The sequence below is a fragment of the Antechinus flavipes genome, chromosome 3, assembly GCF_016432865.1.
Source record: "Antechinus flavipes isolate AdamAnt ecotype Samford, QLD, Australia chromosome 3, AdamAnt_v2, whole genome shotgun sequence".
NCBI classification, from domain to species: domain Eukaryota; kingdom Metazoa; phylum Chordata; class Mammalia; order Dasyuromorphia; family Dasyuridae; genus Antechinus; species Antechinus flavipes.
The window spans coordinates 600,686,339-600,702,752 of NC_067400.1; the positions used below are offsets into that span (position 1 = coordinate 600,686,339).

Below are 16,414 nucleotides of genomic sequence, written 5' to 3' on the forward strand. Positions count from 1 at the left end.
TCTCATTACCCAAAATGGTAGTTTGATGCTATAGCTCACTTGTGGGTCTTCAAAAGGGAAAAAGGGAAAAGTTAGCTCAAGCAAGAATAAAACCTTAATTTGAAAAGCCTGAGCTCAGTCCACAATTTATTGTTGGCAAAATTACCCATTATATTCAATAAGTGTGATGGAAGGAAACCTTTAAATTTCCTTAAAAAAAAAAAAAAAAAGCCTGATAAAGCAAGTTCCTTTTGCTAAGATATAGATTCTTTGCTAGCTGTGATATCCCATATTTCTCTTTGGATTTGTTCACGGCCTTTATTTTTCAGGAGTTCTTCTGAGAGTCTGTTCGGAATTTGGTTGTCCCCTCTGTTGTACTCCTGTATCTTCTCTTTTCTCTTCAGAACTACTTGTTGGCTCATTCCTACAGAAGGAGATTCACCTGAAAATTTTTATATAACTGCTACACTTCCCCCTCTTCCCCATTTCATTATATCCCCATATTCCTGGGGTTTAGCAGTTGGAGAATGATACCTGACATATCCCTTGCAAATGGGTCTTATCAAGGGTATCTTGTTTGCACAATATTTCAGCCCACCCTTTCCACTGCAATTATATTGGAACAGGTAGGTTTCAATCAACTTCCTTTTCACATTTAATAGAATTTGAACTATTTTACTCAAATCAATAAATACTGAACATCCACAGCTGGAACAGAATGTAATGGTTAGATAAGAACAGCTCTAACCCTCACGGAAGAAACACAGTAATATTTTGAAAAGCATCTTTGCTAGCTGGACCTAGATATGTCATCTAGAGCACTTAATCTCTTAGTGCCCGAATCTTCTGGACCTAATGGCTTCTAAGATCTGTTCCACCTCATATGATCCAACACAAAATAAACAGACCTAAAGAGACTGGGGGTGGGTGGGGAGCATCAGAGAAGGCATCCTGGAGGAAGTTGGTTTTGCCCCAAGCCTTAAAGAATGGATAGGAACTGAGAATGTATTGAATCAATGTCAAAAGTTTGTTGTTTAGTTATTCAATTATGTCTCTTTGTGTCCCCCTTGGGGGTTTTCTTGGTAGAGATATGGGAGGGATTCACTATTTCCTTCTCCAGCTCATTTTACAGATGCGGAAACTGAGGTTAACAGGTTAAGTGACTTGCCCAGGATCACACAGCTCATAAGTGCTGAAGATGAATTATCCCTATTCCAGGCCCTGTGCTCTATGCATTATGGCATCTACTAGCAGCCATGAGTCAAATTGCCAGACCTAACTTAGGACTCTCTTTTACTTTAATATGTTGCTGTTCAGAATTTTCTAAGTTTTAATTCTGCTAATTAAATTTAACATTTTTTGACTACTGTTAGAAAAGGGGGGGAAAAACTTATTGTATTGACTTTTCTCTCTGGACAAGACATCTTTCATCTACCTGGTTTGATTCTCATTGATCACCACCATATCTTCATATATTTTTTGTAAATTCTCTGATTGCTCATCAATAGGTTCTTGGAATCTGTCAGAAAGAGAGTATTTTAACTGTAACCTTTGGTAGCTAACAAGTTTAAGCAAAGACATAACAGGCTCTAGTTGTGAATTCCCTCCTTGCCCAACTCTCCAGGAGTGTCTTGAGATCTGGACTATTTGTAAGGATACCAGATCTTTTCCTGTGGAAACGACTACATTTTACCACTCTTCCTGGCAAGGCTGGTGATGTCCTCTTTTAAGTCCAGGAATGTTAACCTTGAATCCTGAGGAAGTTCTCACCGATACAGAGGGAACATGCCCCTGCCAGTTTTCTGACAGTGTTTTAGGAGCTACCCCACCCACCTTGCATCTTACATAACATCCTCCACAAAAACCTTTGCAGATACAAACCTGCAGATCCAGCATCTCTACTTGTTCAAGAAGAATAGGTGAGGAGTTAGCGCCTTTTCTTACCTTGGCTCTAGCCGTTCCTTCACTTTAGCGATGGAGCGGACGTAAGGGGTGATCTGCTTGGTGATATTGATCAGATAGCTATTCTCTTGTCTCAGCTGGAACAAATCATAGAGCTGGGCTGCCCAGAACAAGAAAGTTCAATTTGAAGAACGGCCCTTACCCATTAAATTTTTGTCATAGCATGAACACATTTGCAAAGAGTTTCACAAATATCTCCACAACAGGTGCCATTATTATCCCCCTTTCACATAGGAGGAAACTGAGACAGGTTAAGGCTTGTCTACTCTTAGTCACAGGGCTCATTGGTGGAGCTACTCAGGCTCTGGACTCCAGGACCATGCTCTATCCCCATTACCACCTAGCTACTTCCTGGTTCTTAGTCTGAATTTGAAATATCCATCTCCTTTCCCTAATTGAGTACCTTTCTCACTTATTACCCACTTCATTTTGGGACAGGAGGGGAAGAGTAATAGGGCAGTTAATGAGGATGTTAGTTTACTCCAGACCCAGATGCAATACCATCTAGTCAGTGCAATTTTCTGGGATGTTTTATTTCTTATTTTAAACAATGTTTTATTGGTGCTTATGAAAAATCAATATCATTTCCCAATGACTTTTCTCTTCCTAACCTTTTTACAATTAATAAATCAGTCCCCTGGGCATGGCTGATAGGGGATGCTTCATTCTGCATTTGTATTCCACTATTTCTCTAGTGGGAAGTTGGAGGCATCCTTCCTATTCAGACCCCTGAAATAAAGATTGGTCACCACCACTAATACATTTCCTTTTCAATATGACTACAACATTTCCCTTCCTATTTATTTTTCTATAGTATATATCTTCTTCCATCATGCAGGAAATTTGTTAGGGTGAGTCAGGGAAGTTTAATCTCTTGGCAGGCACAATTCCTTGGGTACCTTCATAAATTTCTTGCTCATTTGCTATTCTCTGATAGGTTTCTTCCCATGTCTGAAAGAAAAAGGGAAAGAGTTGGACTGGCCTGCCCATCAGAGCACTATGCTGTAATAACAATAGCTAGAATTATATGTATTACAAGGTTTGCAAAAATCTTTACAAATATCTCACCTCCACTCTGGGAAGCAAGTTTTAGGATTACCTCATTTTACAGAGCTGAACGCTCGGCCAGGCAAAGAACAAATGGCTTTCCCAGGATCGCATAGCTAGTGTCTAGGGCCATATTTGAACCCAAGACTTCCTGACTTCAGTCTCAATCTACTGGGGTTAATGGTCACTGAGAGACTACTCTATCCCACCTATGCGTCTCCTATTGAAGAGGATACCTGCTTTAACTGAGCTCTAAAGACCTCTCACTTCTACATACATGCAAAGGGAATTCATTGATCACTTCGCTTCTGGCTCCAGCTTCCCCCACCACTGGGTGTCTTCTGAGGGAGGAGGAAAGACACTCTGGAGACATTTCTCCCTGGAGATGTCTTACCTCTTCAAAGACAGGTCTCATCATCTCTACAGAGGCGTACTTGGAAGCAATGTGCCCATCCACCTGTAGGGATTTCTGTAGGATGTCACTCATGATTTCTGCCTTAATGAGGGAATGGTGCTTGGTGAGGTCCCGATGCAATTCTTGTACTTGGTCCTTCAGATTCTGGATCTCAGATTGCAAGGTCTGTGTTCAGAGAAGCCCAGATTTGGGAGTGAAGATAGGAAGGGAATAACATTTATATGGTGTCCACTGTGTGGCCAGCTGTGCTAATTTAAAAATTAACAAATACTATGACAACAACCCTAAAAGGTAGGTGGGGGTGTGAATCCAGGTCCTGTGTTCCATGAGTTGTCTCTGGTACCCAGGCAGAAGGGAATGAGCTCTGAGAAAGGGCTTTAGGATCCCAGAGTAACTAATTTTTTTCCTTTGTCAACTTCAGGGGCCACCAGAGTTTTTGCCCATTCTCATGATGGTGTAGCAGCTGATGGATGAGAGGAATACGGATCTTTGTGACCCCTTTAGAGTTTTCTTGGCAAAGGTACTGGAGTGGTTTGCTATTTCCTTCTCCAATTCATTTTACAGCTGAGCAAACATAAATAAGTGACTTGCCCAGAGTCATATGGCCAATAAGGATGATGAGTGTTCCTAGTACTAAAGCCAACACTCTATCCATTGTATCACCTAGCTGCCCACTATGAGAATAGCCTGGAATTAAATGGATATTTTATCAACACTCTCAGGATAAATTGCAAAGGTTTTTGTTTTTTCAGGAACCCTGCAGTATTCCTCCCTCATATGCAGGATTTGCTCCTGACCAAGAAGGGGAGACAGGTTGCTCAGCTGGCCCCTTACCCTGTATGTCTCCTCATAGTGGCGGCAATGCTCTGTGAAGGGGGTATCACTTCCCTCTGCCAGCAGCACCTTTGTACTGATGGACCGGTGCAGTGTGGGCTTGTGAATAGGAGACCCAGACATCTTTCCGCCTGGGGATGGGCAGCCAGAACTGAGCAGAGCCTTGGTAGTTGAACACCCAGAAAGCCTGTGGAGAAAAGGAAGTGACTGAACGGATGTGTTGGGGGACAGGATGGAGATGAATTGGCTATATCCTCCTCCCCTAGCACCAGCTGCAGAAAAAAGCCTGGACTCTCATCATCAAGGTTTAGGAGAAAGTTTATCAGTGCAAGCCATTTCTTAAGGACCCTGCTCAGTGAATGCATACTGCTGCCCTAAACCAGACCCAGGGAGTGTGAGTGCCCATACAGGGTTATATGAAAAGCTGCTTTGAGACTTGCTCATTTTCTCCTGTCCTTGCAAATCCCACTTTATCTCTTTTATATTCTGACATCATTTTTCAGACAGAGAACTATTCTGTCTAGGTATATGATATGGAGACACACTACCTCAGGCTGGGTAGACTGGCTCATTCTCAAATCGTGCAAACGAAATTCGGAATTCGGGGAGTTGAGCTTCTCATCTGCCTTTGAGGCCGGAGACCTTGCTCCCCTCTCTGGGGACTGAGTCAAGGATATTGGGGGAAGCCAAGAATCAGTACTGGCATCCATCAGCCTCTCCCTGGCCTTCTTTCTCTTACCTGAGTCTCCTTAGCTCTTTGAGCCAGCCTTGTCCTGCATTCCCCCAAACCACTTGAGTCCTGCCTCCCAAGCCTTTGGCGGTTCCCATGATACTTAAGGAGTGGCGGTTCTTCCTGCCTTGAAGGTGCAGCCAGTGTTTGGGAAGGAAGCCCGAGCCTTTGGCAAATAGCCACATATCTCTTCCTCCCTCCGGCCCTCCCAGCCCCACTCCAGCGCCTCCCTAACTCTGTAGCTTCCGTCCCTGAGCTGCCAGGAGATGACTCATGCGCCGATGCTGCAATACCAGGTGGAGAGTGCTCCCCATACCTCAGCGTCTGGCCCCAGAGTAAACCTTAACGTTTCAAGGTACAGCCCCTGCTTGTGCACCTTTCCACCTCCCAACCCCCTCTTCCCACCTCTTCCGGGCTCCATTATTAGGTAGCCAGGTAGAACTCCGCCAGTCAGGGCTCACGAGAGGGCCGGGAGGGCCCTGGGGAGCCAGACGCCCCAGGGCTCCCCAGACTTGCGCCTCGGGACTTCAGCCTCGGCTCCTCTCCTGTCTCGGAGCCCGGGCAAGGTGCCCAGGTTCGGAGACGCACCGCACCTTCCCTGGAGGAGGGCGTGCCCTCTCCACAGCCGGGCGCTCGCGGGAAGCGCTGGTTTCGGCCAGTTCCCAGCCGCTTCCGAATCCTCCGGTGTCCATCACGTGTCAGTATCCCCCCGTCCCCACCCCGCCAGGGTCCCAGTGCTCCGAGCCGACCTGAGGGCTGTGGGGACAGGGAAGGACCACACTGGCCACACTCCTCACATGGTGGCTGCAGCCCCGGGCGCCGGCGCCCTGCGCGCACCTAGCAGCAGCAGCGGCTCCAGACAGCGGGCGAACTCAGCGCGGTGATCGCTGGTGATCTGGGGGGGCATTGGGAGGCAGGGGGGTCAGGAGCGGAGTTCTTGAGCCTGGAAACCACTTTGCTCAGCTCCCCGCCTCCCTCACCCGGTCCCTGGCACCCGCATCCGTCCCTGGCACCCGCATCCGCCCCTAGGTTCCCGCATCTGCACCTTACTGCTCTGCGCGGGCTGCAGGCGGTGGGGTCGGGTGACGATGCCCTGGAGACGATCCATCAGTTCCTGTGGCAACCGGAGGGGTGTTTTTCAGGGCCCTGGGACTTTACAGCCTCGGGGGAGCCTCTATTCCGACCCGCCCCCCTCCCCCAGTCATTTCCTAGCTAGTCAGAAGCCGGGCGGTCTTCTGGGGTCAGGGAAGGCAGAATGAGTACCAAGGGAGGTGGGAGGCGCCATATTCCTCCTGGTGGCGTCCCCTCAGTCCTGCCCCGCACTCAATCCAGCTCTTAGGGAGCCCGAGTGCGGAGACCTGGAAAGGAACCAGAAGGGAAAAGGAAAAGGGAAGGTCCCTTCTGGCCGACTTCCCATATTCCTAGAGTAGCCTTCCTCGGAGGTGCCAGAGGCAGCAGAAACAGCCGAGGCAGACAGGGCTGGACTAAAGGCGTTTCTGTCACTCAGTGGAGTTTGGCCCAACTCCCTTGCTGCTCAGTCTCCTTTCTCTTCCCCCAGGAGCTCCTCCATCTCCCCATTACCCTATCAGATGAGTCCCCTCTTTCTCCCCAGCCCCCAACCACAAATCCTCATCAGGAACAGAGGAGCTATTCTTGGGAAAGAAATCTAGTTATTTATAATCATCCACTATCATGTCTGTGAGCCCCCAAGGCTTCCCATTTGGGTTTTAAAGATCCTGGAGGGAAGGTCCTGTTTCAATTCTCTTTGTTTTCCCAGCATCTGATTCCTAGTAGGTTCTTAGATTATTTTCTTGAAGTGGATGAAAAAAGGAGTTGGTCAACCCCAATGATTCTGCACTTGTTGAAAAGCATGGGGAAAGGTCAGTGAGCAGTGCCATCCACCTTGTTCCCACTCCCATCCCCAGAGAAACCCTTGACAGTTCAGAAAGGTTGCCCAGCCCTGACCCACAGGTGAATACCATCTCTTTCCTGAGGAACCCTCCATGGGGTGACTCACATATCCCAGGTCCAGGAACTCTGCCTTGTTGGCTGAACTGAGGAAAGCTGAGCAGGTGACCAGGTGGACCTATGGGGACAAGGTAGGGCCCACAACTGATCACCCACAGGGGGCATCTGAGTGAAAAGAATGATTGCCACTGAATGATGCTAAAGTCCATGGGAGAGGGAATTTTCTAAACAATTGATCTCCCAGGTCCAAACAATTTTTTTTTTTATTTGTGTATGAGTCATATTCCCTTCCTGTTAGCTAACCTCTGTGGGAGCAAGGGCCAGTCTCATTTAAACTCTATACCTTCCCCAGTTTAAATTAGGGTTCTGAACAGAAGAGACCTCAGTTTTCTCAACTGGAAACTGCAATAATAACAGCACCTACCTTGCAGGATCATGAAGATCAAATGAGATAATATTTGTAAAGGGCTTACCATACTACCTGGCACACAATTGGTACTATATAAATGCTTATTCCCTTCCCTTTCCTCATTTCCTAAACATTTATTGAACATTGAGGGAAATTCAGATGGCATGGAAATTCTAAGTGAGAGAAAGGGGAGGGGAGTAACTGCCCAGATATCTCTTCTCCCACTCCAGCCACTTGCTAGTTTTTTGGCCCTGCTCACTTTGGGTAATCAGGAAGCTGACTCTGGCTCTTTACCTGCAGTGTGGGCAGCAAGGATAACAGGTGGGAGAGCTGATCCTTGAAGGCCTTGTCTTTCTCTTCATACTGGCTGGGGAGGCAGGAGAGGTAGGTCAATAGCACCCTGGATTCAAGGTTCAGTATGAAGAAGGGGGAAGAGAAGGGAATATGCATTTATATAGCATTTCCTACGTTCCAAATACTTTATAAATGTCTCATTTGATTTTCACAACAACCTGCAAGGCAGGTGCCTTTATGATTCCAATTTTACAGCAAAGGAAACTGAGGCAGACATAGGATAAGTGACTGCCCAGGATCACACAGCTAGTAAGTGAATTTGAACTCAGATCCTCCTAATTCCAGGCCCAGTACTCTATTCACTGTATTACTTAGATGCTCTCACTTAAATTCACTTAAGAACTCTGGGGATTTACTCTCTGGGTCTCTAAACCTCCTCACAGTGCAAAAGGAGAACGTTCTTGATTCAGGATCTAGACTAATTCCATGATATTGGAGAGATAACTAGCAGTATCTCACATTGGTGCATTTTAGAAAATGGTCCTTTTCCTTTGGATGAAGATGCCCCATCTCAAGAGCTTTCCTGAAGACGGTGACAAACACTATGGGTACAGTTCTTAAATGCAGTTTATAGAGAGAGTGCTAGGAAAGTCCTAATATGGGGGAAGCAGTGGACTTGGGATGAATGACCTAGGTGTGAGTTCCAACTCTTCTGTGTGACCCTAGTTTTTCTGGGTCCCGTTTTCCTCACTTGTAAAATAAACAAGAAAGCTCCCACTACTTACCCCACAGGATTGTGTGAGGCAAGTGCTTTTTCAACATTTAAATGAATCAATATGATTCTTGGCCCTACCAACCTCCGAACTGCCTTCAGTAACAATGCCTTCCTCTCCGTCAGCTTCTCCTACAAGAGACAGATAATGCAGCAATCTGACTTTGGGTGGGGTAGAGGGCATAAAGGGTTGCCCAGCTTACCTTTGGAGAATGGGAGTCTGCAACTATTGTTCAAGAAAGCAGAATGGGTTGAGAGTTAGGTAGAGTAGAGAGTTCCCTAGCATTGAATGTCATCAAGTAGAGAGTGTAGAAGGAGCCCAGATATGAGTTGGGCCAAATGTGCATCTGAAATTCTTTCCAGCTCTAAGGTTGGTTGGTTCGTATGGCTTGTGTGGCCACCACCATACCCGAGTGGTCCCTCAGGAAGATCCACGATGGATGTCATCTTGCTCTTGGAGGGGGGGGGGAACTTACTTGCAAGCTGCTGAAGAGGGTGTGGATGGCGCTCTCCTCCTCGGCTGCACTGCGCTTCACCTCCTCCACCATAGTCTGCAGCAGGGTGATTGCCTCCCGAGTGGAGGTCTGCAAAGCCTTCACAGCCTTGGGAGGAAGGGCAGACTTGAGATGACCGATGCCTCCTCATCTCAATTCCTCCCAGCTCCCCAAAGCCAGCACCAATTACTCACCATGACAATTTGGTCCAGCTTCTCACAGCCCTGCACATAGGCTGTCTCTATGTCGATACAGTGTGCCCGGCTTTCCCTGCAAAGATGACCTGCCTCAGGGAACCCCTAGACATCTTTTCATGGGGCCCACAAATCCCTCCCTTGGTCTCCTGATATCCTGGTTCCCAAACTTGGGCTCTACGGAAAATTTGATATGATAACCGGTTGGTGTGACTGTCAGACTAGATTCTCCCTCCCTTCCAAGCCATCCCCGGAAAGGGCTGAAGTTAAACCCCAACCAAATAACCCCAGAGCCTGGCCCAGAATCCATGGTCAAAACCACAAGCTGATCAATTCAAATCCTCCAGCAGAATGGCAAGTCCATGAAGGTGAGGCTGTTTAGTGCTCCATCTTTGTATCCCAGGTGCCTAAGAATAGGGATGGGACCTGTGCACCTTCTCTGCTAATTGTAGCATTGTGATCACTTAATGTCATGCTAAGGATCATACACCAAGTAAGTATCTGAAGGTAGATTTGAACTTGGGTCCTCTTGACTTTGGAGCCAGTATAATAAATAAGTGGTTATTCAATAGAAATCCACAATGGAGTGGAACCCATTTGTCCTTTCCAGCCTTACCTTTATTTTCCTTCAACTCTCTACTCTCCACTTAAACTAGATTAGATTCTTCCCATCTCCTTTCTCTAAGGACCCAACATTATCTTGCCTCCACTATAGTTTTTTCTCTGTGTGAAACTTCTCACCATTTAAAGTCTTGCCCAGTGAGTTCCCACCTCAAACTCTTCTTCCTCTGAGTTTTTCCTGATCTCTACAATGTAATAACAGTCATGATCTTCCACTTTTGTTACTCACATAGTACATAGGAAATGTGGTTTATCCATTGTATAGTCTTAACCTAGTTGACTGTCAGTTCCATGAGAGCAGCTATCTCCCCTAAATCCAGCTTGGTGCTTCATCAATGTTAGTTGAAGGATGGAAAGAGGGGAAGGAAGGAGAGAATGAACATAGAAAGGAAAGAAGGAAAGAGAAGATGAAGGGCAGGAGTCCAGAGAAGGAAACAAGGGGTGAAGGGAGGAGAGGGGAAGAAAGGAGGTGGGGATAGAAAGGAGTAAGAGGAGAGAAAATAGAGATGGAAGAGAAGGTCCTACATACCCCTGCATGTCCCGGAAGCATCGAATGCACAGCATGGACTTCTTGTCAGTGGAGAACATAATGTAAGGCTCACCATGCAAAGCTATAATAGGGAGACAGGTTCACTGGTTGGGGGGGGGGGGAATGGCAGGGGTAAAATGGTACTCAGTGGTTCCTTATTTCACTTGGAGACAAGGATTGGGTACTCACAACATTTCTTGTGGGTGTCCTTGATGCGTTTGCCCAGGGCCACAACATCGTGGCGTGAGAACATTTTGGCTCTGTGAGTCTCCTCCCGGCAGTGAGCACAGAGTGGCTGACCACAAGTGTTGCAGAAATAGGTGGTCTCTGCATCCTAGGGAAGAGGAGAGAGAAAAAAAGAATTTGGGACACATGGATTGAACCTGGGTCAGGTTTGCTTCATGTTTGAATTCAAGAAATAAGTCTTCCTGACTCCAAGGCAGGTGCTCTTTCCCATGCTCCACCTAGCTGCCCTGGTCCGTAGTAGGTGCTTTATAAATGTTTAGTAACTATTGACTTGGTAAATATGAGTAATTCTTTAATGAAGAACCTTCCAATATCAATGCAGGTCACCATCTTCTCTGTAATTTACAAATCACCTAAAACACTGAACAAGATGAAATGATTTGTTCTATAAGAAGTTAAACTCCCTGGGCCTCAGTTTCTCCTCCTGGAAATGAGGAGACTTGAATAAATAGCCTATGGGATCCCTTCCAGCTGTAGCTCTTTAAGTCTATTATCTTAGGGCAGGGACTGCAGCCAACTTGTGTCAGAGATGGGGCAGGGTCTTTGTGGCTCCAAGGCTAGTCGCTTCTCCCGGCACAAACATAACCAGGCTTACTAAGTGTGTGATAAATGAATGACTCAATGAGATTGCTGCAGGATATAGCAGAGAGATTGCTTGGTTTGGAGTCAAACTATCTTCATTTGCATTTAAGCTCTTCAGACTCTGAGCAAGACATTTAAATCTCTGCAATTAATCTATGGCCTGAGTCTAGTTCTTGGCTTAGACACAAGTTTTGTGACTCTGCGTATTTTCCCCATCTGTAAAATGAGAGGGAAAAAAAAAAACCCTACTTGTGCTATCTATTTCACAGAGTTGGTGAAAGAAAGTGTTTTGCCAACCTTCAAGTGTTAGAAAAAAGGTGAGCTGGTGTATTTAGTGTCCCAATAGCATAGGGAGTGGGTGGAGAGCTGGCTGCAGAGTCGGGGAGATTCAGTCTCTAACTACAATCCCGGTAAATGCCTCTTGGTGCCCCTAGGGAACTCTATTAGCTATGAACTGTGGAGAAAGTGGTTGCTTGCTTTGGTGAAGGGGATTTCCTTGTTGATGAATAATTCCCTGTACTGTTGAAATCATAGATCTAATCCCTACTCCTCCGTTTCCTCTCCCCCATCTTGGGCTTTTATTCAAAACCTTTTTTTAACAGAAAGGGAAATTGACTCCCAGAAAATTTAACTTTTTATAGAACAGATATCAATATACATTTGCAGAGGGAGTTTCCTTACTGGGAACTCTCTTACATCAATAATGATAGATTAGTCTACCTATCCACACATGAATATTTATTTTTTAATTAATTAATGAAAGCAAATTAAAAAACAAAGATCGTTATTATTGTTATCCAAAATTCCAAGATATCTTCTCCAAAACAAGAAAAGAAAAGAAAAAGCCCTTATTTTGGGAGGCAAAAGATAACTTGCTGATCTTTGAACAAAGGATAAATTGTCTTAAATCTCAAAGGAGACTGAAGGATTTAGAACTCGACAGAAGTTCCATTTTGCCAGTAAGTGATAAACATGGAACTTGCACCCAAGTCTTCTGATTCTAAACCTATTTTTTTAAAACCCTAATAACTGCTCCTATTTTCATATGAACCTCCAAAGGTTCTCCAAACACTCTCATCACGAAATTCTTGTGAAGTAGGGACTGAAAGTATTATTTTCTCCATTATGCAGATAAGAAAAGAGAAGTTATATGACTTGTTCAGGTTCAGTAAACACCAAGGGTTGCTTTCCAACCAGAGCTCTTCCGATCACAACATTCTGTTATCTCACTCTGGTCTCAGCCCCCCCAGAAAAGTGTGGTTGGTCATGGGAAAGGAGTTGGGCTGGGGAAGTCCCGTGACTGAGCGCTAGTGTGTGTTGGGGGATAGAAGGGTGAAGTCTGGCTGTAGTTTAATGGAAACAATGGTGGATTTGGAAGAAAGGGGCAGGGTTCAAATTCCCCTCTTCCCTCCCCTTTCCCCCCAGTCTCCAGATTTATAATTTGAGAAGAGTCACTTGTTTATTGGCTTCAGTTTTCTTGTTTGTAAAATAAAGGGACTAAAGTCTGTTCTAGTCTAAAATAAATGATCCTATTTCCCAGAGTTGTTGAGAGGACCGAATTAGATATTTGCAAAGTGCTTTGAAAATCTTGAAGTGCCATATAAAGCTATTAATATAACGCTATTTATTAGCGAGTGTTTTAAGAACAGGACTTGTCTTTACGCTCCCAGTACCACCACACCAGCGGCACCAGTACTACCATCACCACCATCATCATCCCCACACCATCATCACCATTATCATCATCAGCACTACCACCAGTTGCAGCACCTGCACCACCACTACCACGAGCACCATCCTCCTCCTCTTCCTCCTCTTTTTCCTCTTCCTCCTCCTCTTCCTCCTCCTCCTCCTCATTTATCCACGGCTCTTAGCGCAATGCCTGGCTCACAGGCCACATAGGCGCTTAATAAGTGTTTATTGACTGACTTACTAAAAGCAAGTCTTTGGGGCAGTTAGGTGACGCAGTGGATAGAGCACCAGCCCTGAAGTCAGGAGGACGTGAATTCAAATCTAGGTTCAGACACTTAACACTTCCTAGTTGTGTGACTTAACCCCAATTGCCTCAGGGGAAAAAATAAAAGTAAATCTTAATGAGACTAAACGATATCTGCCCCCTAAGCCGTAATTTCTCCGTGGATATCTCCCCACTCCCTCCCCCCACTCTTCCTTGCCTGGGTCTGGCATTCCAGGTCACAGTTGGCGCAGCGCACAGCCTCCTCGGAGTCCGAGGAGCCATCCACCAGAAACTGCAGGAGCCGGTCCACGGGAGGCAGCCCATTGGCCCCCTTCACCACCGTCTGGTGGCTGCGGACGGGACAGAGGCTGGAGCCGAGCCCGGGTCTGGTCCCCCCTCCCTGGCCCGAACCCCAGTTCCCTCCTGTCACACTTATACACCAAGACCTAAAAATAGTGGAGAGGCGCCCGGGAAAACGGTCCGTCACCTGCCTCTTGTCTCAGTTATAAATAGCTTCCAGGGCCCACTTCTATCGCATCCCCTCGGGCTGGCCGAATGCTTGCTTAAATGGGACTTCTGTGTTCGCGATCTCCAAGCTCATAAAAGCCTTCCTTCTCTCTCCTCCCTCCCCCCTCTCTTTCTTACTTAAGTCCCCTCTCTTCCCTCGCCTGGCGGCTTTAACCTGGTCTGGGTGATTTCAATATTCACTCAACCCCAGCGCTCATGGAAAATTTGGGTTGTTTAGATCCAAGACTCTAAAGTCCAGGAAATGAGCGGTGTAGACCCGATCCCGAAATCAGGAAACCAGATTTCGGGGATGACTTAGCAGAAAGTCGGCTGTTCCGTGGCGGGCAGTGAAAGCGCATAGTTGTGCTATCTGGGGCCCTCTCGCAGGGCTCCCATTCCAGGGCTAGTTAGTTTGTGCGTCCCTCCCCTCCCCTTCCCCCCCCCCCCCCCATCTGCAGCCTCCCTGGAGGCTAAGGAATGTAAGAGAAAGGTAGGGAGCGAGCTGCCCCTCAGTGAAACACCCCCCCCCCCCCCCCCCCCCCCCGCCAATCCTCCCAAAGCAGGAAAACTTCCCCTTCTGGGGCAGCTTCCTTCCTCCCAGTTTCCGGAGCTTTGATCTCCACCCGGGGTCTCCCGCGGGGAAGGGGGCCAGTTTCGGGAAAGGCTCGGAGACCCGGCTCCCCCAGCCTTGCGCCCAGCCTCGGGACCACTCCGGGGCCCTTTGTACAGAATCCCCTCCCTGCGAACCTCTCCCTCATTCCGAAGCCCTGGGCTCAGACTCCTTGCTTAGCTTCCCCCTAAGCCCAAAGCGCCCTGGGGGGCGTCCAGCCCCGGGCCTTGGGCCCACCCGAAAGCGCACTGCTCACCCACAAAGCGGGCAGGCGAGCCGGCCGTCAACGGCCCGGCCCCGCAGGCAGCTGGCGCAGAAGTTGTGGTAGCAGTCTAGCAGACACGGGTGCTCGTATTGCCCGTGGCACAGGAAGCAGACGAGAGGGTGGCCATTTGAGGCTTCCAGGGCAGCGAGGCTCTCCAGCGGCAAGAAGATCTCACCCGACATTTGCTAGGAATCGGAAGTTGGGTTGGGTGGGAGAGGAGAAGGAGAAGGTAACAGGGGAAAGACCGAGTCAAGTCTGCTTTGACCCCCTGTGCTTTGACCTCGGCTTCCAAGGACATCTGCCTGGGATCATAGGGATGGGGGGAGTAATACTGAAGGCCCAGAAGGTATCCTGGGGCTCACTGTGGCTCAGCGCGCGCGAGGGGAGGGGGTCAAGAAAAAAATCGCTCTGAATTTGGGGCACCCCCGAGTTTTGGGCAAATATAACTCTCCCCTACTGGCTGCCTCCCACCTGGACTGTGGCCCTCGCTGAAGCCCCGGCTCCGTTGGAGAACTGGGGAAACACTTCTGGCGCCGACGGCCCACGAGAGACCATGGGTGTGATTGAATTTGTGCGAGGATGAGAAGATACTTCATGATTCCCCTTGGGGTGAGAAGGCAGGCAAGCAGACTGCGGTTCCCCTCCTACCTTCTCAGCAGATGTTTCCAAGGCACCTTTCCCACCTCTGCTCAATTATTACTCGAGTTGTTGGGAAAGGCGCTGGCCAGGATGCCGGACTAGGTTCTCTAGAGTCACAGAATAGGGCATCGGGTTCCCAGTGGACGCTGGAGTTTGCCCCTCTACTCGGGGGAGATCATTTGGTCGGCTTCTGTCCTCTCTGGCGGGCAGGAGGAGGGGCGGGCATCAGGCCTTCCAAAGGCCAGGGGCTGGGCTGGACAGCACTATGCCCATTCCTGAGGCAGGGCGGGGCTGCGGGAGGGAGGTGGGGTGGGATTCTGGCACCTTGTGGGCAGGGAAAATAGACCAGGGAGGGAGGAGGCCATTAGGGAGTTCTATGGCACCTTAGGGGCAGAAGCACCGACTGGTGTTGGTTGCTGGGAGTGAACTCTTTATCCTTTTTGGTCTGGACTGAGAAATTCCAGACCTCCTTTCCTGCCTCTCTCCCTCTGACCGTATTCTCTATTCAGGAATCCCTTAGCTGGCGTTCCCTGGGTCATGCTCCATCTGTATCCGGCTCCATTCTATAGGGAACAAAGATCTGGTTCCCAGTAACTCTGTCTGCAAAGCCCTACTTCTGGCTACCCTTCCTCCTCAACCCATATTGGAACCCTCCCACCTTGGCCAACAGACCTGTCACCATTCCACTTAAAATGTATTCCATCAGGCCTTTGACAGCCTGGCCACCAAGCTTAGAAAACTTTTCCTCCTCCTCATCTTTTCTTGGAATCCCCAGTTCCCTTCAGGGTTTATAAAATAGCTAGCATTTATATCAAGCAATTCGAGATTTGCAAAATTTTGACAAATATTATGTCATTTTATCTTCACAATAATCCTGGGAGATAGCTACTATTATTATCCCCGTTTTACAGATGAGGAAAAGGAGGCAGGCAGTAAAGTGACTTGCCCAGGATCAGACACTGTTAAATGTCTGAAACTGGATTTGAACTTAAATATTCCTTATTCTAAAAGTAATATTCTTGCCACCTCATCTAATGTTTAGCTCAAGGGTGACCAGCCCCATAAGGCTATTTCTGATCCACCCCATTGGTAGGAAATCCTCTTCTATCTCCTGAAAAAGGACTTTGCATTTTCTTCATATATTCCTTGTATTTCCATGTCTATCTTTATTAGTGTACAATATAAGATTCCTTATTTACTGTACAATGTGAGCTTCCTGATTGGGGAGGGAGGGAGGGTGTGATTCTTTTTTTTTTTTTTTTTTTTTTTTTTTTTGCTTTCATATTGCCTGCCTCTAGCTCACAGTGCCTGGATTTTTGCAGAACCTTAAGTGCGTGGTGAATTGAATTAGCAGAACTAT

At 47.4% G+C, this 16,414-nt stretch overlaps 1 protein-coding gene across 7 annotated transcripts; it reads right to left on the reverse strand.

Annotated features, from left to right (window-relative positions):
• Positions 1-94: 94 nt before the first annotated feature.
• Positions 95-15,800, reverse strand: RNF207 (ring finger protein 207). Of its 7 annotated transcripts, none has more exons than XM_051988699.1 (18): positions 15,064-15,467; positions 14,407-14,600; positions 13,251-13,383; positions 10,438-10,582; positions 10,249-10,330; positions 9,099-9,174; positions 8,887-9,012; positions 8,424-8,542; positions 7,639-7,711; positions 6,985-7,053; positions 6,013-6,081; positions 5,765-5,862; positions 4,238-4,424; positions 3,383-3,568; positions 2,841-2,892; positions 1,924-2,041; positions 1,415-1,498; positions 95-403 (listed from the first exon to the last, which is right to left on the reverse strand). In XM_051988699.1, exons 2-18 carry the CDS (start codon positions 14,595-14,597, stop codon positions 298-300), a joined length of 1,914 nt encoding a protein of 637 aa, XP_051844659.1. In that variant the 5' UTR covers positions 14,598-14,600; positions 15,064-15,467; the 3' UTR covers positions 95-297. The 7 variants fall into 7 exon arrangements, with proteins under 7 accessions (XP_051844659.1, XP_051844660.1, XP_051844661.1 ...); XM_051988700.1 differs by having other exon boundaries at positions 7,639-7,744; positions 8,496-8,542; positions 15,064-15,466; XM_051988701.1 differs by having other exon boundaries at positions 8,496-8,542; positions 15,064-15,464.
• Between the last annotated feature and the right edge of the window lie 614 nt (positions 15,801-16,414).

Excerpts from the sequence above, each read along its gene's own strand:
- RNF207 (XM_051988699.1), bottom strand. The coding sequence starts at position 14,597 with ATGTCGGGTGAGATCTTCTTGCCGCTGGAGAGCCTCGCTGCCCTGGAA. Across the intron at positions 10,583-13,250 it reads ACCTGGAATGCCAGACCCAG|GATGCAGAGACCACCTATTT; the intron begins GCAAGGAAGAGT and ends CCTCTTCCCTAG. Across the intron at positions 1,499-1,923 it reads AAGGAACGGCTAGAGCCAAG|ATTCCAAGAACCTATTGATG; the intron begins GTAAGAAAAGGC and ends TCTTTCTGACAG.